Here is a 25,134-nt window from a genome sequence, read left to right on the forward strand (position 1 = left end):
GATATAACGATTACTGCTTCACTAACTATCACACTCACGTATCACCATTTTCTTTACTTTCATTATCGTGTGCTTGATTGTTTGTAAAGCAGAGAATGGAGGAAGTTGGTTTAAGGAGGAAGAAAAAAGGGTGTCTTTAAATTATAAAACAGATGTTAAGAGGAGAGAAGACATAGGTGAAAAGATGATTTTAATATCATGTGAGGGGCATATAATCTTTTTTAACAGTGCATTTTAGACGGAGTTAGTCTTAGGGACCACCGGAGCAACTTCCGGAAACCACAAAGATGGACTGTGTAAAAAATTTGAAACTTAGACTACAAATGCAAACGAGTGTAGACCATAGGGACCAAAATTGTAATTTACTCTTTCAATGTTTGTTATTTACTATTTCACCTTAAAGTTTGAACACAAATCTGAGTGTCCCTAAACAATGCACACAAATAGATATGCACTTATACACGCTAAGAAAGTGTATTACAAACACTTCTTAGTATTTGAAGCATTTAACACACATACACACACTACCAACTTTCTGAACTCTATTCATGGTAGCATTAAAACTTACTTTGGTGCAATGAGCGGTAAATAACCCTGCAGTTTCATTTTGGGTAATAACATCTTCCCAGACCATAAAGCCCGTTGTTTTATCTTCTCTAATCTCATCCATTTAATTCCTTACCCCCCCTGATTTTGTCTATATATATAAAGTCTCCATGCAACCCAAAAACCAACTATGAACAAAAAATAATGGTACTATAAAGAGAGTGATGGAGATAGAGGTGGTGGGATCGTCAATGGAGGGTGGTGGTGGTGGCGGTGGCGGCGGTGGTGGTGGAGGCGGCGGCGGCGGTTCTTACTTGGTATGGGAAGATCTGACGGTGGTGCTTCCAAATAGTAGTAACAAGCCGACGAGGAGGATACTGAATGGGTTGAGTGGTTTTGCTCAGCCGTCTCGGATCATGGCAATCATGGGTCCTTCTGGTTCGGGGAAATCCACACTTCTTGATTCGTTAGCCGGTATACATCTATCCATTTTTTTTTTATTTTTTAACAAAATATACATATGATATATTTATTATTGTTAAAGAAAAAGAATATAGATGTATTAGGTGACACAAATATTTTGTCTTGTTTCTGTGCAACTTTATAATAGTATTTATCTATGTTTTCTTTTTATAATAATTATGTTTACAAGTATGAGGTATTCATAGATGTTCTACAGATTTCACTAGTTTTTGACAACAGAATTTCCAAAAATACTTTTTTGTTTTTTTTTTTTTTTATAATAAGTTTAATACGTATTTTTTTCAAAGAAAACCAACTTCGTATGTAAAATTTTCGAATCTAATATTACAATACACATGTTTTTCTTGTTAGTATAGAGTTTTAATCATATATCTGAATACTTGGTTTTCTCATTTAAAGATCAAAAAATAATTATTCATTCCTACTCATAAGATTCATAGAATATTTCAGATAATAAACTTTAATAAATGTTTTGATTAATTTTTATATCTTTAAAGAAATGTTTAATATGTCATAAAGTAGGGACAAAATTGAAAAGCCAGAAAATAGCCTTTTGCCTTCTGGTGTGTAATGAATATAATATTTTTGAATGACTCAATCTTTATCATTTACTTAATATTTCGATTATCTTTTTTCATGATTTTACTTGTGAACCATTTTTGTTATACCAAGAAACGAAAAGTTACTTTACTTTTAGCTATTTTTTTTAAACGAAGTGAAATGGAGAAAAGGAAAAGCAACCTTAATTTAGGATTGTGACCAAAAAGAATTTTATATCTAGTAATTTTCCCACAAAGCAAATAACCTTGTAATTCAGATGAACCGGGTCTATCGGTTTGATAGATATTTTACTCTTTAAACCGGTCATATCAAATGGTACACCTATTTAATTAAAAGTACGTGGTTTTATTGGGACAACACATGACATGAATATACAATTATGCTGTTTTGGAATTTTACGTTGTATATCTATATAAAAAACCATGCTTCTACAGTAACTTTAATTAATAAAATAGTGATATATCATCACTATCATAAATAGAAAACGATATAAATGAGTTTTTTAAGTACTGACAAAGAAAGTTAATATGAGGATGAGTGGTAGCTACTGGTGTTTACTGCTGGCAGAGAGTGGTTGTTTGAGCTCATGGGGTGGTCGGGAAGCTTCATTCATTGCATTTCTAAATTCTAATACTTCAAACAACCAAAGTAAAAGTTGGTCAAATAGCATGAATTAGGAAATTAGCTGGATAGTATTTTTAATACATATTTAATATGTTGAGAGTAGAAGGAAAAATCATTTTTTGTTGATTTTTTGATCGTGATTAGCATATCAAATATGATATTATTAAGGATAACCAGAAAATACCCAAAATAAGAGGTACATATTTTTTAAAATAAGGATGCAAGAAGTTTATCCATGGAGCCAACTTTTTCGAAACATTCTTTGTATGTAAGAATATTATCATTTTGTTAATATATATACTTTCTGTTTTGGTCACTTTTGTGACTAGCTTGTAATATTATATTATTAAAAATCAAAGTTGATCATATAAATATAAATTTGCCTCACTTTTGAATAAAAGGATGGTAGAACAATATATTATTAACACTGTTTTATTTTTATGTATAATAATTATAAATTTTTTTTATTAAGTAATATCCGTAAATCTGAATATATTATTAATATCTATATAAACTCCATTTTTTTTTACAAAACGCGATATTTTTATTTTCTAGTAAATATCTATAGATAATACACTTTTTTGTTTGATGATACGAATAAAAAATTTCAAAATTTTGATCGCATAGACATTGCTCGTGGAAAAGAACCATACTAAAACGGGCCAGATGTTTGTTGGGAGAACTTAATGTAACAATTAAATAAACCCAATCTGCTTTGAAGTTAGGCAAAAGTGTCTGCATCATCATGTTTTAAAACTTAAAACCACACCACATATTCGATGTTATATAACAAAAAACAAGAAATACGTTATATAACTATAATATAGATACACATGTATCTTTAATGATAAATTAAAATCTCTATAAAAAGAACCATACTAAAATGTGCCCCCACCTTCTTAACCTTTTGCATCCGCGCAATCATATTTTGTATGTTTATTTTTCATAAAATATGACTTCGCATTAAATTTTGAACCTTCTAACAGAAAGATATATTACGAGTCTTTCGTTTATTTTAATAAGAGCCATAATAAAAATAATTTAAAATATAGAAAACTCCAATATTTATATATGCATTTACCATAAGACTAAGTCATTGATGGTTGTATAAGAATGAAATAAATACCATCATACATATATAATGCATCTGTCTCATGCAATATCATGTGATTATTGTGTCATTGATTGAGTCATTTGTAGTATCACGTCCTATTGATGTAATAAGAGTAGGTATAAGCATACTAGTTTTATGTGCTCTCTATATTTTAATAGTGTTAAAATAATAAGTTTTGTTTGGCTTATGAAAGTAGTCGATATATATATATATATATATATATATATATATATATATATATATATATATATATATATATATAGATAGATAGATAGATAGATAGATAGATAGATAGATAGAGAGAGAGAGAGAGAGAGAGAGAGAAAGAGAAAGAGAGAGAAGATAAAGTTTAATAAAAAAATCATTATTAATCTTGAAACCAAAATACCAGAAATTTTTTTCAATTTTTAAAACTTGTTTTTTATTAAAAAAAATAAAAAATATAGAAATTATAACTTTTTACCTTTTTCTAATTATACTAAATTCGATAAAAAAATTATTTTTTTCATCAAATTCATAGTATGAATCTGTGCATATTCACGATTTGAATTTGAATTCACACAAGTAAATCCGAAAAATATATATTTTTTAGCATTTTCAATTTAGATATTTTTAGTTTTTTTTGATAATAAATAAGCTCTAAAATTGAAAAAATATTTGGGTCCTTAGAGAACCATTAATATTGGACTTTTTCACACACACACACACACACACATATATATATATATATATATATATATATATATATATATATATATATATATATATATATTGTGTGTGTGAGTATGATAAGTATTTGACCATTAGATTTGATTTATAGATGGTTAAGATTATATGATGTACCATACAATAAAACATAATACATATAAACATTTTATTTTAATAAAAGAAAATTAAAATAATAATTATAAAGGCATAACTGACATTTTGATTAATTCTCAATAAGAAAGTTGAGATAATTAAGGAGTACAAAATTATCATAAATCAAAAAGAATACCTGGTTATCAAAATCACTAACATTCTTTGGATATGTAAGAATTGATAGTATACAAATCATACCGAAAATTGAAGAATTCTTTCAATAAATAGAGAAGACCGAAGAAAGAATGTCATGAAAAAGAATGTTTCCTTATAATATTCTTAAGAATATGATTTCATTATATATATATATATATATATATATATATATATATATATATATATATATATATATATCCCTATTCTAATAAATGAATAGATATAATCTCCTATTGACAAGTGGTATTACATTAGAACTCTTCATTAAAATTATATGACCCCTATCACGTCACTTGTCAACATATTAATTATCCATTTCAAATTTCAAAATTTAAATTTATCACCATAATTACATTATTTTTTTTTCACTTTAGTTATATTAAATTAATAACATTAGATTAAAAAATAAAATATAATTAATATAGATTATAATCTGATATAACTTCACGTATTTATTTAAATCAACGATTATAATTTTATATAAGTAAAAAATATCTTTTAAGTAAAACTTTTAAAATAATTGCTTAATAATTTTAATTTTTTAATATGAAAGTTTATTTAATTTTAAAACTGTGGTTCTCACGGGTTATAAACTAGTATATATATATATATATATATATATATATATATATATATATATATATATATATATATATATATATATATATATATATAGAGAGAGAGAGAGAGAGAGAGAGAGAGATGATAAAAGGGAATATGTGGCTGTTAGTTATGGAATGTTGGATACAGAACCCTCGATGCATTATTGTTTTGCAAGATATTCTTTAAAGTTGTATCCTAAAATTTTCGTTTTTCTCCTCTGGTCGTGCCATATATCTATTACATGTTAATCAATATGAATACTTAATCCTTATTCTTTATCACCACTGCTTTGTTAATCGCTTTATTCTGCAAATCGTGCTTGAAACCCGTAGTTATGAATTGTTAGTTCTTAAATTTAAATCAAGTGTGAAAAGATATGTGATTCGCCATTCAAAATTTAATGATAGAAATTTAAATAGCTAAATTTCCTTTGAAATCAGTAATGAAATTTGCACATCTTTTTAAGACATAACAACACTTATGTTAGGCATAAATGAAGAATATGTTAGAGGTGTTATCGAAGTAAAAAAAAATAGCATTCATCTTTTATTGAGATTATCATAGTTTACATATATATTAAACACGATCTTGAACATTTTGATAAAAGATTTGATATAATTTCCTTCAAAATGACTAGTATTGAAGGTTCCACATCTAAGTCTCCATACATTACAGTTATATATATATATATATATATATATATATATATATATATATATATATAGATTCTTTCGTTCTTAAAGAATATGATAATTTATGTAATAATCTTAAAGAATATACCTTATATAGCATATTATTCTTTAAAAATAATGTATTACAATATAATCAAGGATATATATTAAAAAATAAGAACTATTCTTATAACATAAAACACGTATTTTATAACATAAAACAAAAATATACAATAATTTGAATAATATACAAAACTTGTTATATTACATTTTTTAAGAATCTGTCATAATGCTTGAAGAATATACAAAATATATATAATATATACTACATTCTTTAAAAAAAAGTATGCATTCTTAAAGAATCTATCTTATGGTTGTCACATGTCTCTATCTTTACCTCTTCGCATTTGAACCTAAACACAAAAATCATTCAATTACAACTAATGTTTTCCTTTAACAAACAACAAAAGAGAAAAGTTATAACATTTGGTACCAAGATTATATATTTTTAATTAGGAAAAAAGTTTAAGTCACAGACAAACATTGACTTTATTTTGACCTTATGACTCCAGAAGAATGTCATGTCTTTTAAAATGATTTCACACGCCCTTGTTTCTTCATCATCTTGATTCTCATTATTAGAATTTTCAACAAGGTGCACTAATGCACCAGGTTAGACAACACACCTGCAATTTATGTACAAATTAAAAACACAAAGTAAAACATAACTTCATCCAAAATTTCAAGCCTATATTTGAACTATAGATTAAAACTTGTTAGGTTACAATAAATAAGACCACCAATTAACGGTCATGGACGACAAATACACAACCATCTTATGTATAGTCTACCAACACACTTCTAGATGAATGAGCAAACCAACATCTTTACCCATTTGAATCTTATAACCAAAAACTCATTACTAGCATCAAACTAAACCATTTAACGAACATCAGTTGCTTTTTTGCTTTAACCCAACTCAAAGAAACCAAACAACAAAAAACTTGAAATCTTAAACCATTCCAAGATAATACTGATAAAAGTACTAAGTGAAACTAATTTATTTAACTGCATGAAGTTAATTATAGAGTTCAAAGAAAAATAACTAGCCTAATGATACCATAAAAATGACAAAACCATATGTTAGTGCATATTGCAAGAACACATACAAAGCATTTTCACAAACAGTTGAGAGGCAAAAGTTTTTATACCAGAAACCTACAAAAATAAACCAAAGGCGTCTCTAGGATTTGAAAAAAGGAAAAAACGAGGATCACCAAGAATCAAAGGAGTTGAATAATCCTGAAATGCGCTTCAGAAGTTGGTAATCTACGCACAAAAACTCAAGATCCAATACCACAAACCAATTTATAGGTGTATGTATCAGTCAAAGCTATGGGTGTGCAAAGAAACCGCAAAACCGAAAAACCGAGCCGAACCGACCAATCCGAAACTGAAAAAAACCGTAACCGAAAAAAACCGAAACCGAAAAAACCGGATATCAACGGGTCGGTTTTTGGTTTTCATATTTAGGTATCCGCGGATAACCGAACCAAACCATTTGATTATATATATATATATATATATATATATATATATATATATATATATATAAATAAAAAGTAAAAAAAATATTATTTAATTAGTATTGTTTTGATTGATCTACGAGTCTAATAAGCTAAACAAAAATCCATACCGACAACTCCAATTTTGTAATTCTAAATCCATTTGATTTTTTTGTTATTTTTATTATTGTATTTATTATATAAATTATAATATATGCTATTTAAACTTAATTACGTTTTTTAAACTTCATTATGTTTTTTTAAACTCTTTGACTTACTAATTTTAAGAAAGAGATAACTAAAATGGAGTTTGTAGTTTCAATTGAATTTAATTTTATACATTTTACCGGGTACGTGTGAACCGAACTGTGGTTACCCGCTTTCATACAGTTCGGTTTGGTTTTTTTTTTCAATACGGTTCGGTTTCGGTTAGTGCGCATGAGGTACCCTCCCCGTGGTCACATCTCACAATTTTATTACTATCCGAACCGAACCGCCCCATGAACACCCCTAGTCAAAACAAAAATAACGGGGAAGAGGGAATGACAACTTAGGTGTTGTTTCAAGGGGCTACGACATCAGGAGGAGAAGTAATGGTCGCCGACAAGATAAAAAGGGCGACAGACGGAGGTGGGGATATCGTTCCAACACAAGGCTTAGTGATACAAATAGGTACCAAAGAAAGTCACATAATTGAAGATGAAATTAAGAAATTGAGAAGTTAAACCTCAATGGAAGCTTGAGCTAGGCGATGAACAATTAGCCTTTTCTCCATCCACCAATCGAAATAGTTTACAATATTTTGAACCATAGTTCCTTGAAGCATGACTTTTGAAACCCAAATAGCGTATGCTTTTCTATCTTTCTCGTCATCATCAAAGTAGTTGATCCTCCGCCATGGAAGGTCTCTTGGGTTAACATTGTACCTTTTCAACAAGGATGCCCTAATTTCTTTAACTTGGAGGTGTAGATAAAAGGGTATGAAACTATGCCTATTAATTGATTTAAAATTTGACCATAATTAATTATAATCAAAGTTACTATTTTTTTTCTCAATTGATTGATCCACATTTATTCACACACTCACATAAGTATATGGTTTATATATATATATATATATATATATATATATATATATATATATATATATATTCTGATTTATTTTAAATTTAAATTATATGCAGGAAGATTAACTGGAAATGTTATAATGACCGGGAACGTTCTTCTGAATGGAAAAAAAAAGAGACTCGACTATGGGGCGATTGTAAGTTATCCAAATCTATCTCTTTTTTTTTCTTAACGAATGAAAATTTGTTTGGGTGGAGTTGATTTAAAATATATTTTTACCAAATGTTTATATATAATTTATGTATAATATTATTAAAAAAATAACTTTCTTTTGTGTAAACCAACTTAGTATATCTTAACCAACTACCTAGTATCATAATGGGCACTAACCTCCTATATGGGACGCTCAATGTTCAAATATTGGAGGTTTCAACTAAGAGTTAACAAAGAGAGGGTATAGGAATTTGGGATTAAAGTGGGTCCAAGACCGATTCGGATGGACCCGGATCAAGAAAATTCGAAAACCGGTTAACGAGATTTTGTCGGATCGGAAACCGGACCGGTATATAGGAACTATTTCTGGTTCGTTTCTGAGTATGGTACCGTTTAAAGTGGGTTTGGAACCGGAAAACCTAGAAACATCAAAGTGTGTCGGTTGGAACCGGGTGATGGGATGTCAAGTCCACCAAGCAAATTACACAATTTGTTTGCAAATAAAACGTAAGATAATGGTAAAAAGGGGTATCAATCTTTGGGGAAATTGTTGTACTTAATCACCAATGCAATCTAAAAGAACTATTGTAAATAAACTAACTAACTACAATTAAACTAAAGGGGGGGGGGGGTTGTTTGATTACTTGAAAACTAAAAGACTTGAATAACTAAAAACTTGCAATTAAGCAAGATAGCGAGATACTCAAATATTTGAGAGAGTTGGTTAACTAAGGCAATGCAACGCAATGAACATTTGTGTGTTTATCATTAGGATTCAACATGAAGCTTATCATTCATCCCAAATTAGTTATAACAATCATGAATCATGATATGCCAAGATTCCTCTTAGGTAGTATGGAGGTTGGGGAAGCCCACAACACACTTTCTTAATCAAGATCAAGGGTTTAATTGAAGCAATTGAACCCAAGAAGTTAATTAGCCTTAAGAAAGAAGGAATCCCCAATTCCTAGAGGATGTCAATGCTTACACATCCATAAAGGAGCTATGATTCATAAACTAGAGATGATTTTTACCATCATAAAGCCCTTGTTCTAAGTTAATTCAATGATTCAATGCAAAACCAAAGAAATAAACTAACAATAGCTCATTCAAGTGCCAAGCTCATGATCAAAGCATTAAACAAGCATAAGAAATATGATCTAGAACCATAAAGATAAGATAATTGATAATCTAGCATTAATCCTTCAAAAACCCACAAACATTCAAAAGTTTTAACCAAAGTTAACCAATATAGAGAAATTAGCCACTCATGGCAACAAAATAACAATCACAAAAGTCTAATTGCATAAAGAAACTACCAATGACTTGGAAAGATGAAAAGAAATGGGTTTCAAGCTCCAAAATCGCATTCTTCAGCTCTCCAATGGTGTAAAATCGAAGTCATCGCAAGTGTTGCTGTAATGCTATTGGCTCTTCATTCCTCCACTCCACCCTTCTACTGCCAAAGATTCCTTTGGTCCCCTCCATATCCACATGATTTAAACCAACTAATCATCATTTAGCTACAAAAATGGATACTCCAACCCCAAAATAAAAGTTTATGACCCATCTTCACAAGCCCAAAATATCCAAGTCTTTAACTCTTAAGGCCCAAATCTTCTTTTATGGATCCGCCAAGCCCAACAATGCCTCGAGAGCCCACTAAGCCTGTCTCCAATCAACCCGCAACCGCAACGAACACCGAAAACCTGCAAAATACCTTATGCAAAATAAAAAGCACCCGATACGATCCATAATAAAGAAAATAAAGAATATACAACGCATTAATAATAAAAACATCTAAAAATTCTAAAATAAAATATAAAAAGAAGTAAATAAAATAAACTATCAAATCACCCCAAACTTAAACCTAACTTGTCCTCAAGTTAGAACAAGACTAAAATGAACTCGGGATGAATTAAACTAAAAAGAGAAAAAGAAAGATACCATAGAACTTGGTGAATATCAGTCAACATGGTCAGAATTAGTCCTTCATGGACCCTACGCATCGTCAAAATGTTCCCCGCTTCAAAGCCATAAACAACATTGTCAACCACTTGATGGGCGAATAGATTCCGGCTGGATGCGGTCGCAGTGTGCAAGACAAAGAAAACAGAGGATGCATACAGTGGGGGCACTTTGAATCACCAATGTAGACCATAGTGCACGAAGGAAATGCACCTATTCACACACTATGATTCCTACATTTGTCAGACTAAAGTGTATAATAACGAAATAGGGCTTTGAAGCATGGCCTCTGGGCAAACATCCGGTTTCAGAGGCTTCTCCCTTGTACTGTCATTTACAGTCTACCGTCTTATTGTCATAACCTTTTTTCACCAAAATAAAATAATAAAAATCTAAGTAACCTAAACCTAACAACTTACATCTTCAATCTTGAACTTCGGTCTTCAGTTTTCTTTGCTGCTTGATCTTTTGTCTTCTTATTTCTCTTGTTTTTTTTTGATAATAAACCATAGGTCTTGAACTTGGATTCTTGTTCTTCTTTTTGTGTTGCTCTTTTTCTTTATTTTTCTTCTTTATTTCTGTGTTTTCTTCTTGGAAGGTCTAAGGAATTTCACCATATAATATAGGATGGAGGCTAACATGAACACCTAATGATCATTGACAATGTGCCAAGATCAACTAAAGAGGGTGAGATATGACTCAAATATGGGTGTTACCAAAAAACTTGGTCCCAAAAGATATGAATTGGGGGACTCACTTCAAAGTTCATCAAGCACCTCAATGCAATGTGTGATAAACACAATCTATCTAACTATCTACTCTAAACCCCTAGAAAAATGATGAACTATCCTAAAAAGGTGGTGAGAATCTAATTAAGTAAGGCTCGGATGAGACTCAGGAGTACTAAGGGGTACTCCCCCCAAAACCAAGATGCGAGTCTTTAATGTCTTCAAAATACCATACTGGGCTAATCTTTGCTTGCACACATCGGTTTGACCAACCACATCCCTCCGCACCTAGACCCAATCCAGCTACCTGCATCTGACCCCCACACAAGCAGTCTCAAAGTGGTATGTGAGGCTCAAAACGTGTCCCATTTCTCAAATACAAGGAATTCCATATCAAGACTCGAGACCAATCTATGATTCAATACTTATGACTCGGTACTATGGTACCTATAGGGATGAGAAGACAAGAGAGAACAAAAATGCATGGACTTAAACTAGAATGCATCTAAAAAGTATGAAAATTAGAAAAGAAAGAAACAAAATATGCAATATTTTTGAAATTTTTATGCAATTTTTATGAATGACCCAAATGACTTACTCTAAATGCAACAATATACAACCTAAATGTAATAAAAAAAATAAAATATAAGAATACCTCACCCCAAGGTTAAAATTAAGCATTGTCCTCGATGCTTAGGATGAGAGTAAGGAAGGATCATACCGGGATCAAGGTGGAGGAGGCCTATGAGGGGGGTAACCGCCTTCAGGCCGAAAATGATACCAAAGATCCTCCATGTAGTTGTTGGTGCGAGCTTGCTGCTCCTCGATACGGCGAATGGCTGTTGTACTCTGGTTGCCACGGAGACACAATGAAGCAAGTTGACTGTAGATATCAAGACAGAATTCATGCTCGGGATCGGGATCATTGTGTTGCTGATAGGAGTGGTACTCATGTTGTGGCTGAAAGTGTGATCCCGAGGGCTAATCATGATAAGGTGATGGCAATTTTCGGATCAGGAGGTCATAATGGTCTTCGGCCTCAAATAGACTACCAACATTGGAATTGTCGACTTGCATTTCATCATCATCATCATCATCGTGTAACTCTTCAGGAAAGAACCAATTTTCGGGGGCGCTGGTGGAAAAGGTGGAGATGATAGGATTAGGCAAGATGTAAACTGGTTCCTTGACATGATCGAGCCAAGAAAAATGGTTATGACGGGTAGGATGAGGTATCAGTAATTCCATCCGGGTGAGAGCTATGCAGTCAAGGAGGTAAAGAGGTGGGTCATCCACTGGCACATACTCAGACTCGGAAATTGAAGGCCCACACCAAACCAATTAGGGTAATGAAACCTACGATGCAAATATCGCCAGTGGTCTTCGTGCGAATGCTGTCACATTTATCTAAGAAAAAGGTGGCAAAACCGGGACAAGACCATGTGAGTTTTGGTTGCGCAAGGTGCGGTTTCTTGGGCACCTTGTCAACCAGAACGGGATTTCGCCACCTTTGACTGTGTTGATGTTGTCCCGGTTTCGCCACCTTTCTCTTGGATAAATGTGACAGCATCCGCACAAAGACCACTGGCGATATTTGCATCGTAGGTTTCATTACCCTAATTGGTTTGGGTGTGGGCCTTCAATTTCCCGAGTCTGAGTATGTGCCAGTGGATGACCCACCTCTCTTCATCCTTGACTGTATAGCTCTCACCCGGATGGAATTACTGATACCTCATCCTACCCGTCATAACCATTTTTTTTGGCTCAATCATGTCAAGGAACTAGTTTACATCTTGCCTAATCCTAGCATCTCCACCTTTTCCACCAGCGACCCCGAAACTTGGTTCTTTCCTAAAGAGTTACACAATGATGATGATGAAATGCAAGTCGACAATTCCAATGTTGGTAGTCTATTTGAGGCCGAAGACCATTATGACCTCCTGATCCGAAAATTGCCATCACCTTATCATGATTAGCCCTCGGGATCACACTTTCAGCCACAACATGAGTACCACTCCTATCAGCAACACAATGATCCCGATCCCGAGCATGAATTCTGTCTTGATATCTACAGTCAACTTGCTTCATTGTGTCTCCGTGGCAACCAGAGTACAACAGCCATTCGCCGTATCGAGGAGCAGCAAGCTCGCACCAACAACTACATGGAGGATCTTTGGTATCATTTTCGGCCTGAAGGCGGTTACCCCCCTCATAGGCCTCCTCCACCTTGATCCCGGTATGATCCTTCCTTACTCTCATCCTAAGCATTGAGGACAATGCTTGATTTTAAGCTTGGGGTGAGGTATTCTTATATATTTTTTTATTGCATTTAGGTTGTAGCTTCTTTTGGATAACCGCGGACACATTTGCATTGACTTGAATCTTTTCATTCGCCTTAAACTTCCTCTTATTGGTGCACAAATCCTTAAGAAATTTGGCATAGCGCAGAATTTTCTTTATGGCATCCAATAGTGAAAGTTGATTTGAACTTTGTGGAAAGTCTCAAGAAATTCTTTCTCCTCTTCTAGTTTCTTTGAGGGAGCCAACCGGGATGGGAAAGGTGGTGGTATGACCAATGGCTTGATGTTCTTGTGTGAAGAGTTGGGTTGATCAATGGTTGGCATAATCGGGTCCTTTGGAGTAGCTTCAACCTTCGGATTTTCAACAACAATAACCTCATCTTCTTCTTCTTCTCTTGAAACTCTTTTAGGGTTGCTTCTACAAGTGTGTTTCCACTTCCAAAAGTTATTGCACTCACATTGGGGTTCTTCTTGGTTTGAGATGGAAGTTTACCCCCTTGTTCCATCTTGTTGAGAGCGGTGGCTAAGTCTCCAATTTGTGCTTGAATGTTGGAGAAGGTGTTCTTGGTCTCTTGTTGAAATTGGGTTTGGCTTTGAGCAAGAGAAGTAACAAGTTCTTGAAGGCTCATTTGATGGTTACCATTGGATTGGCCATGTTGTGGAGGTTGTTGGTAATTTGGAGTGGGATGAGATGTTTGTTGATATGGAGGTTTTTGTGTTGAGTATTGAGAAAATTGGGGTCTCATCATAACATGTGGTGGGTTTTGCTTTGGTGGGTATGGGTTGGTTGTGTTATTCCTCCAATTTGGGTTATAGTTATTTTGAAAGCCCATGGGTCTTGGTTGACCTTGATATCCTCCCATTGCATTAACATCCTCCGGTTTACTACCAAGTGAGGGACACTTATCCGTATAATGCCCCGTCATTGCATAGATACCACACACCATCAATTGTTGACCGCTTCCCACCACCATTTGACTTAGCACATTAGTCAAATCCAAGAGCTTTGATTCCAAGTCTTAGGTGTTGCTAACTTCGGCAACCATTTGTGGAGAATTTCTCTTCATTTCATTTCAAGTTCCAAAGTTCCTTTGATTTTGAGAAATGGTTCCAAAAAGTGATCTTATCTCTTGAGGTGTCTTGTTGAAGATGTCACCACCACTTGAAGCATCAATCATCATTAGATCTTTTTCATTCATACCCTCATAAAATTATTGAAGAAGTAGATTTTCGGGAATGTTGTGTTGAGGATAACTTGTACACAATTTGTTGAATCGCTCCCAAAAATCATGAAAAGTCGCATTCTCCCCGTGACGAATCCCCAAAATGTCACTTCTTTGGCTTGATATCCGGGAGGTGGGATAGAACTTTCTATTGAAGGCTTTGAGTAACTCTTCCCATGTGTGAATAGATGCCAGTGGTAAGTATAACCACTCTCTAGCTTTATATTCCAAGGTGAGTGGAAAGGTGGTTAGCTTGAAATCATCAAATGTAACATTTTCGGGTAACATGCTAACACATATCATATGAAATGACTTCAAATGCTTTTGAGGGTCTTCTCTATCCAAACCATGGAACTTGGTAGGTTGATGTATGAAACTTGACTTCAATTCACTTCCTCGGCGGTTTGCAGGATAAACAATAGCATGAGGTGTCTGAGTAACATCCGTCTCCATCATTTGTCAAATTGTCAACTCTTGAGGGGGATTGGGTGGAAAGGGGTGATTGGGATATTGTTACATGTAATTGGGAGGTTGTTGGTAAGGTATGTATGGGTATTATTGGGGATTATAGATTGGTGGTGGATAAGGTTGGTAGTTAGGGTATTGGTTGTAAGGAGGTTGTTGTTGTTGGTACATTGGGTTTTGGTACATTAGAGGGTGTTGGTAATTGGGTTGATTTAGGTAATGTACTTGTTGTTGAAATTGAAAGCATTGGTTTGAGGTTGATTGTTTTGGTGGAACTGTTGGTTGTGTGGTTGTGGGGTTTGATAATTGAGTTGGTTTTGAGGAGGGGCTTGATTCCAAGGTGACATATCAATGAGAGGTTCTTGTGGGTGTTGTCTAGGTTGATGGGGTGGTGTATTGGCATCTTGATTGTTTGGGTTTGGGTTGGGATTGTGAGGTGGAGTGTGATTCATGGCTATGTAATTTTCAAACATAATGTCTTCAAAGGATTGACCAACAATTGGAGAATTCGGCTCGGTGTCGGTATCACTTGAAGTATGAACTTGATCTTCTATGTTGATTAGTGGAGATGATGAAGAAGCTTGAGCAAGTTGTTGCTTTGCTTGTTTTGCTAACCTTTTCAATCTTTTTGCTTCTTTTTCAATTTCTGGATTGTAGAGTAGTTCACCGGTTCTTGTAGACCTAGGCATAAACAATCAAGTAAGAATAACCAATTTCCCCGGCAACGGCGCCAAAACTTGATGGGATGTCAAGTCCACCAAGCAAATTACACAATTTGTTTGCAAATAAAACGTAATATAATGGTAAAAAGGGGTATCGATCCTTGGGGAAATGGTTGTAATTAATCACCAATGCAATCTAAAAGAACTATTGTAAATAAACTAACTAACTACAATTAAACTAAAGGGGGGGGGGGGGGTTGTTTGATTACTTGAAAACTAAAAGACTTGAATAACTAAAAACTTGCAATTAAGCAAGATAGCGAGATACTCAAATATTTGAGACAGTTGGTTAACTAAGGCAATGCAACGCAATGAACATTTGTGTGTTTATCATTAGGATTCAACATGAAGCTTATCATTCATCCCAAATTGGTTATAACAATCATGAATCATGATATGCCAAGATTCCTCTTAGGTAGTATGGAGGTTGGGGAAGCCCACAACACACTTTCTTAATCAAGATCAAGGGTTTAATTGAAGCAATTGAACCCAAGAAGTTAATTAGCCTTAAGAAAGAAGGAATCCCCAATTCCTAGAGGATGTCAATGCTTACACATCCATAAAGGAGCTATGATTCATAAACTAGAGATGATTTTTACCATCATAAAGCCCTTGTTCTAAGTTAATTCAATGATTCAATGCAAAACCAAAGAAATAAACTAACAATAGCTCATTCAAGTGCCAAGCTCATGATCAAAGCATTAAACAAGCATAAGAAATATGATCTAGAACCATAAAGATAAGATAATTGATAATCTAGCATTAATCCTTCAAAAACCCACAAACATTCAAAAGTTTTAACAAAAGTTAACCAATATAGAGAAATTAGCCACTCATGGCAACAAAATAACAATCACAAAAGTCTAATTGCAAAGAAACTACCAATGACTTGGAAAGATGAAAAGAAATGGGTTTCAAACTCCAAAATCGCCTTCTTTAGCTCTCCAATGGTGTAAAATCGAAGTCATCGCTGCTAGATCTGATCCCCCAAGGTTTTGGTGTGCGAAATGACCAAAATACCCAAACTGGGCAGTTGCGCGGGTACCCACACGACGGAAATTCCACCCGCGCAAGTGTTGCTGTAATGCTATTGGCTCTTCATTCCTCCACTCCACCCTTCTACTACCAAAGATTCCTTTGGTCCCCTCCATATCCACATGATTTAAACCAATCAATCATCATTTAACTACAAAAATGGATACTCCAAGCCCAAAATAAAAGTTTATGACCCATCTTCACAAGCCCAAAATATCCAAGTCTTTAACTCTTAAGGCCCAAAACTTCTTTTATGGATCCGCCAAGCCCAAAAATGCCTCGAGAGCCCACTAAGCCCGTCTCCAATCAACTCGCAACCGCAACGAACACCAAAAACCTGCAAAATACCTTATGCAAAATAAAAAGTACCCAGTACGATCCATAATAAAGAAAATAAAGAATATACAATGCATTAATAATAAAAACATCTAAAAATTCTAAAATAAACGATAAAAAGAAGTAAATAAAATAAACTATCACCGGGTAAAATGAGTCTAGAACCGGAAAACCAGAAAACCCGAGAAAACCATAATTTTTTGGAAATTACTTAGTGGGTTGAACTTTGAAAATTATATGTTTTTTATATCCCGATTTCGGGTGACTGTAAGTCATTAAATATTAAACCAAAAATAACAAAATTATAGTCTAAAATTATTTAAAAACTCTAAACTATACGTTGGAAAACATGCTAATCAGATTTTAATCGAGTTAGTTGTGTATGTTATAAAGTTTTTACAGAATAAAAAAAACTGAAAGCTTCCAGCTTTGATATCTCGACTTTGGGGGACTGTAAGTCAATAGGTATGAAACCAAATGACATAATTATAATCTTAAATAATGTACAAACTATAAATTACACGTTGAAAAAAAATCTCATGCTACTCCAATTTCACAGAAAACAAAAAAAACTGAAAAATAGAAAATTTCCATCTTTGATATCTCGACTTTGGGGGAATATAAATCAATGAATATGAAACAAAACTTGATAAAACTATAGTCTATATTCATGTAAAAACTTTAAAATACGTTTTGGAAAAACCGCATGCCAATCTGACTTGAAACGAATGTGATATACATGTTTTAAACTTTTCATAGAAACTGGTTCCAGTTTCTAACACCTGTTCTAGTTCTTAAACCCGGTCTACCCGGACCTGAAGAATCCAAAACCTAAATTACCTGAAACCCGGATAAAGCAGTTCTTTAAACTCGGAGCCCGGACCGGTTCTACATATTCTAGTTCTAATGGTTCCGGTTTCGGTTCGGTTTTCCGATTTTAAATCTCATCCCGAATATGATGTACTTCTTTGTCTTAGAATATCATCCAAAGGGCGACCCCTCTCCATATCTTTGCAGAATCAGGAAACCAAAGTGGACGGGCGGGAACCCAATTTAGTATATCTTAAAATACAGTTTAATAGAAAATTTTTAACTTCCTCGACCCGTGTGACACATTCACTTTTTAGCGGCTTTCAATGCTGACTCCAAGCCTGTCTCTCCCCCCTTCCATTTCTTTAACGCATGGTTGTGCAGAACCACCTTCAATAAAGAATACAAAGGCTTTGGATCGACGAACATATATATGTTAGCCAAATTTAAGCATGTCAAGAAGATCCTAATTGGCTGGATAACAGCTAAACGTCTAAAAGAAAATGGTAATCTTGCATAGTTAAGGATCAAGGTGGATAATCTGGAAAGAATATCCAAATCCAAGGAGCTTACTGCGGATGAAAGATCTTCCCGAAGAAACGATAAGGTGAAAATTTCAGAACTTGAAAGAATTGTTAAGCTTGATTTACAACAGAAAACCAAGGTAAAATGGATCCAAGATGGTGATGAAAATTTTAATTATTGCCATAGTATGATTAAAAATAAGAACAAAAAAAATAGAATTCATGGATCTACAATCAATGGGGTTTGGGTGTCGGATCTAAAAGAAATCAAAAAGAGGTTTGAAGTTTTTTCATTGCAAAAATTCATGAATTTTGGCCTATTAGGCCAAGGGTCATTAGTTCCAACTTCAAGTGACTATTTTCTAATCAGAGTAGGTTATTGGAGTCTTCTTTCTGCATTGAAGATATCAAATAAGCATTTTGGTGTTGTGCGGGGGACAAGGTATCGGGTCTTGATGGTTTTACCATCAAACTCATCAAATCCATATGGGATCTTATGGATGGGGATATAATAAGATACATAAAACACTTTGAAAGAACTTGGGCCATAGTCATCAGTTGTAATTCCTCATTCATCACTTTAATTCCAAAAGTATTAAACCCACTTAACTTAGGGGATTATTGATCTATCAGCCTAATCATATGTGTGTACAAGATCATTGCTAAACTTCTTATTGTACGTGTAAAAGAAGTGGTCAGTTCGATGGTAGATAAAGTGCAATCAACATACATTGAGGGCTGAAGCATTCTTGAGGTACCCTTGATCATGAATGAAATTTACTCATGGTCTAAGAAGTAAAAAATAATATCTATCTATTCAAGGTAGATTTCAAGAAAGCTTTTGATTCCGTCAATTGGCAATATCTGGACTCTGTTACAAATTATATGAATTTTGGAATCAAATGGAGGCAATAGATTAAGGGATGTATATCATCCTCATGTTCTCCCGTGTTGGTCAACGCTTGGTGTGGAACAATCCCATTTCAAGAAAAATTTTATATGATTGAATCGGTTAAATATGGTTCACTTGAAGATTATATCCCCGCGAATGGTTTCTCTTGGTGCTGGAAACAGGAGCCCTCCAACTCGATGGAATTACATGAACTACTTCAACTATATAGGGACATAGGTGAACTGAACATTAGCGGTGTCTTGTCAACTTATGGTTTCCGTTTGAACATGACAATATATGTTGTTTATAAGGTGAGCGGTATGATGCGACTTATCGATTCGAAACTGATTCTATTTAAGGGCCCTAAGATTTGTTGGTCAAAATAAACCCATTAAATGTCAGTTGTTTTGTATGGCGTGCCTCGATGGACATGATTCTAGTGGTAGATACCTTACTAATGAGAGGAATGCATATTCAAATCATATGTGTTCACTTTGCAATAATGGTATCGAATCAGTAGACCACATCTTTCTCCACTGTGAGTTTGCACATAATGTACATTATTGGATTTTTAATTGGTGTGTAATAGAGGTTAGAAGGTTTTCAAGTGTTATGGAATTTCTCAGTTCTACTAACATTTGGGCCAACCGTCATAAAAAGGAATCGATTGGCAATACAATATTGTATTGTATACTCTAGAATATATGGGTCGCCAAGAATGAGAAAAAAATTCAAGAATATCCGTGCATCTCCCATAAAGGTAGCGGATGTCATTATCTCTAATTCATTTTCGTGGTGCAAATACATGAGTCAAAATAGATGTAGTGGTTGTGCTGAGTGAATCTAGTTGACTTTTACTCATTTAGCTTCATTCCATAATCTTGTCTTGATTTGTAATATGTTTCTCATTTTCTTTTCCTATATTGTATTTTTGGTTGCGGTTTAGCCATTTGTTAACTGTCGACATTTTTAATGATATTGTCGTGACCTTCAATAATTTTTGAAAGATATAATAATTTTTTTTTCAAAATTCTAATCAGATGATTGAATTCTGAAATCCATAAAAAAAGTCTTGAATTTGGAAAAAGTTTCATTTGAGGGAACAAGTAAGATTGGTACAATGTAAGTATTTTATTATTGATTGACTACCATGAATAAACTAGAAATTAAATGAAAGTTAGATGTCATTTGTGCGTTTAACCGTTAAATTTAACTCTCTTAAAAAGAAAAATATAATGATAATACTCAAATGGACAATTTTTTTTATGTGTATGTAATAAACCTAATATCTCATAAGAATACAGTAAACCATAATATTTAATATTTAAGAATGTCATATACCAAATTCTTATAAGACAAAGATTTAGAAATGGTCCTCATGCTTTCCAAAAAGTGGCAATGTGAGGATAACTTTCAAAAACACTTCAAAGTTGCCCCTGTTGTTTTCTAAAAAAAGGCCATAGATGGAACCTTTTGTTTACTTTCAGTATAATTATGAGTGTTATCTTCCCACACGCTATGAGGGACATATTGTATGTAGAAAACCAACCACCATACCTCTAAATACCAATCCCATCTAACATCACCACCATTGACACTATCACCACATTACCATTGTTGCTACCAGCAAACCAAAAAAACCACATCTACACACCACCACCAACCTTACCATCATTACTCACCTGCCATTGACAATCTTCATTGAGAAAGACTAACTAGAAAAACCAACCCAATAAAACTCTCCTATACCCTATCCTTTCACCGAGGAAAAAATATCATAAAATCACAACCCATCCTTTCAACAAAAACCGATCCCAAAAAAGCTAATTCTAAAACTATCTCAAACCCTAAATCAAAATAGGAAGGAAATAGGAGGAAGGGGCATGTGTGATAAGGCCATAGAAAAGAGCGCATGTGAGGAACATATGGCTATTTCCATATTTGTACGCGAGAAAGAGTGAGGTGTGGGTTCCAGGGTGGTGCCAAAAACATTGGAGTTACATGAAGTGTTGGTCTTGATGATCGTCAAGGTGTCGAAGATGCCAGCTATCTCAAAAACTGATCCTAAAAAGCTAATTATAAAGCTATCGCAAACCCTAAATCAAAATAGGAAGGAAATAGGAGGAAGGGGCATGTGCGATAAGGCCATAGGAAAGAGCGTGTGGGAGGAACATATGGCTAATTCCATATTTGTAGGCGAGAAAGAGTGAGGTGTGGGTTCTAGGGTGTTGCCAGAAACATTGGAGTTACATGAAGTGTTGGTCTTGATGATCGTCGAGGTGTTGAAGATGCCAACTATGGAGATGTCAAAAGTGGGAGAGGCAAAAATGTGCTCGAATGGGATTAATAGTGAAAACGTTAACATTCTTTAGACTATCCTCATTAGCAACCCAACCCAGTCCATTTATCTTTTAAAAAACTAATTTCTCTATCTTTCATATACACAATCTAAGGTTGTAAAACCTTAGCTACAATCTAAGGTTGTAAAAAACGTTTGACGTTAGCTAATCGGTGGATCGATGTTAACCGATTAATTGGCCAGACGAGTATTAATTGGGGACCCTAAATTACTGATTCTTTGAACTTAAACGAAAAGGAGACATGCTCTACATGTGCAACTTTTGGAATAGACGAGCCATGTCAAAATCAAAAAGTTGGACTAAAACCGCAGAAGCATGTAAACCAGAGTGACCAAAACTCTAATTTACTCTATTATTATTAGATACATTTATATACCACTTATGAAATTTAAATATTTAAATATAATGATAAGAGCATTCACAATACATAATATAATGAGAGAGTTGAATGAGGTGACATGCCTAATTGGCATTCAATAGATTAAACTCTATTATTGTGTGATGTCATATTGATATTCAATAGATATGAAGTTCAATGACCATTGAACTCCTCAATGGAAAAAATAAAACATTTTAACTATTAAATATACATTCTATTGAATTCTATTGAGTTCAATTGTATAGTAAATAAAATGATAGATGTTTCAATCCATTAAACTCTAATAAATTTAAAGGATCAAGGATATCCTAACAATTCATTGACATCAACAATTCATTGACAACTTGATGGACCAAACCCAAACCATTTCGATACGATTGTCCGTCACCCGAATCACCGATTTCCCACCCATTTACGGTGTTCAACGTGACACATTATTTGAGTGAATTTTTGATTTAAAATATCTAACTTTTTAGCCAATATTTTGAACTCAGGCTTATGTTACCCAAGAAGACATACTACTCGGAACACTCACCGTGAAAGAAACCATCACATACTCGGCACAACTCAGACTACCGGGAGACTTAACCAAATCTCAACTCAATGACATTGTTGAAGGAACTATAATCGAGATGGGTCTTCAAGATTGTACCGATAAACTCATCGGGAACTGGCATTTAAGAGGCATAAGTGGTGGTGAGAAGAAAAGACTCAGTATCGCCCTCGAAATTCTCACCAAACCAACCCTCTTGTTTCTTGATGAACCCACCAGTGGCCTCGACAGCGCCTCCGCCTTCTTCGTGGTTCAAGCTCTCAGAAGCGTGGCTCGAGATGGCCGGCGAACAGTCGTCTCTTCGATCCACCAACCGAGCAGTGAAGTGTTTGCACTCTTTGATGATTTGTTTTTGCTGTCCGGAGGTGAAACCGTGTTCTTTGGTGAAGCCAAATTGGCCATAGAGGTATCTTGACTACACTCTTTTTATATCTTTACCATGTTCTGGTTTTACTTAATGATGGGATTTTAGTTTTTTTCTGATGCTGGAATACCATGTCCAAGTCGAAGAAACCCTTCCGATCACTTCCTTCGTTGTATCAACTCAGATTTCGATAGGATCAACGCTACATTACAGGGTTCTCAAAGACAATTGGTACGAAGTTTTTCACTTAATTATGCACACAAACTACAAATTCTAATTAACTAAATCGTCGTTTTATGTAATGCAGGACACCAAAGGCATATGCGACACCATCTTATCTTGTTCAACAACGGCTCATATCAAAGGAATGCTTGTTCACAAATTCAAATCTTCGAAATATGCAGCAGCTGCAAGAACCAGAATCAAAGAAATCTCAACCATTGTAATCTTATGTTTACTCTTTATCTGCTATATATATATCAGTATATAAGTTTGTTGATCGATCGTTTTAAAACTGTTCGTAGAAAGGACTTGTGGTTGAAAGAATGGGCGGGAGCAAGGCCAGTTGGTGGAAGCAGCTAACAACATTAACAACGAGATCATTTATAAACATGTGTAGAGATGTTGGGTACTACTGGTTGAGGATAGGGGTGTACATCGCTGTATCTATCTGCGTCGGGACTGTATTTTATGATATTGGGACGAATTATCACGCTATGTTAGCGCGTGGAGCTTGTGGCGGATTCATATCTGGTTTTATGATCTTCATGTCCATTGGAGGCTTCCCTTCGTTCATTGAAGAAATGAAGGCAAGTATAACGTTTGGATTAATTGATGACTTTGATAGATTGTAACGTTTAAACGATCGATTTGTTTCCATGCAGATTTTCCATCGAGAAAGGCTCAATGGGCACTATGGCGTTGGCGTGTTCATTCTTTCGAACTTCATATCATCACTCCCATTCTTGGCATTCATGTCGTTCAGTACTGCACTGATTACTTATAACATGGTGAAATTTCATTCGGGGTTCATCCACCAATTGTACGCTTGCCTTGATCTTTTGTTATCGATTGCTGCCGTTGAGAGTTGTATGATGGTGATTGCTGCGGTTGTTCCAAACTTCATGATGGGAATCATCATCGGTGCAGGTTTCATTGTAAGATTCATCGACAATCGAGCTTCTTGAATTCACCAATAAAAATATAAAATCTTAAAATATATGCTTGTCCACATTCTGATCCAATAATGCATACAATCTTGATTTATTTACAGGGTGTTATGATGATGACAGCGGGATTCTTTCGTCTCCTCCCTGAACTCCCGAAGGTCTTCTGGCGCTACCCAGTTTCGTATATCAATTATATGTCATGGGCATTACAGGTAACACTTTAAAACTTCATAGATGTCTTTCAAGAATGCTTAAAGACTTAAATCCACATGAATGCTTCTTCTAAAAAATGCGTTTTTCTTAGGGAGCATACAAGAACGACATGATCGGACTGGAATTTGATTCTGAATATGAAGGTGAACCAAAGCTTCCAGGCGAGTTTATTCTTACCACGGTGCTTGGGATCTCACTCGACCACTCGAAGTGGTGGGACTTAGCAGCTGTTGGGGCCATAATCATCTCTTACCGACTATTATTCTTCGTTATACTCAAGTTGAAGGAACAAGCGAAACCGGTGGTTCGAGAGATTTACACCCGAAGAACCCTACATCATTTGAAGAAGAGGCCATCTTTCAGGAAAACTTCACCATTTCCTTCAAAGAGACACCAACCTGCTCATTCTCTATCATCTCAGGAGGGCCTTAATTCTCCACTTCATTAGATGGATATATGGTTTCATTATTGGGTTGAATGATCCATCGTATTCGGTTCGAGTCTATATGGTTGTATAAGTGTACACGGAATTATACCATTTTTTATGTATGCAAATCTACAATCACAACGTGAATTTGATTGTTTGGGGTTCTTTTGGGTATTGTCATCCATAATCCTTTAAACTTTA

At 34.3% G+C, this 25,134-nt stretch overlaps 1 protein-coding gene across 1 annotated transcript; it reads left to right on the forward strand.

Moving 5' to 3' along the window:
• Positions 1 to 550: 550 nt before the first annotated feature.
• On the forward strand, positions 551 to 25,134 carry LOC145057831 (ABC transporter G family member 15-like). Its single transcript, XM_079005740.1, has 9 exons — positions 551 to 1,020; positions 8,369 to 8,448; positions 22,702 to 23,166; positions 23,233 to 23,355; positions 23,432 to 23,566; positions 23,649 to 23,933; positions 24,009 to 24,281; positions 24,398 to 24,505; positions 24,598 to 25,134. The coding sequence occupies exons 1-9, from the start codon at positions 771 to 773 to the stop codon at positions 24,952 to 24,954; spliced, it is 2,076 nt and encodes a 691-aa protein (XP_078861866.1). The 5' UTR covers positions 551 to 770; the 3' UTR covers positions 24,955 to 25,134.

The sequence above is a fragment of the Lactuca serriola genome, chromosome 6 (genome assembly GCF_051521515.1).
Source record: "Lactuca serriola cultivar US96UC23 chromosome 6, Lser_US96UC23_V15, whole genome shotgun sequence".
Taxonomy (NCBI): domain Eukaryota; kingdom Viridiplantae; phylum Streptophyta; class Magnoliopsida; order Asterales; family Asteraceae; genus Lactuca; species Lactuca serriola.

Excerpts from the sequence above, each read along its gene's own strand:
- LOC145057831 (XM_079005740.1), top strand. The coding sequence starts at position 771 with ATGGAGATAGAGGTGGTGGGATCGTCAATGGAGGGTGGTGGTGGTGGC. Across the intron at positions 8,449-22,701 it reads GACTCGACTATGGGGCGATT|GCTTATGTTACCCAAGAAGA; the intron begins GTAAGTTATCCA and ends TTTTGAACTCAG. Across the intron at positions 24,506-24,597 it reads ATATGTCATGGGCATTACAG|GGAGCATACAAGAACGACAT; the intron begins GTAACACTTTAA and ends CGTTTTTCTTAG.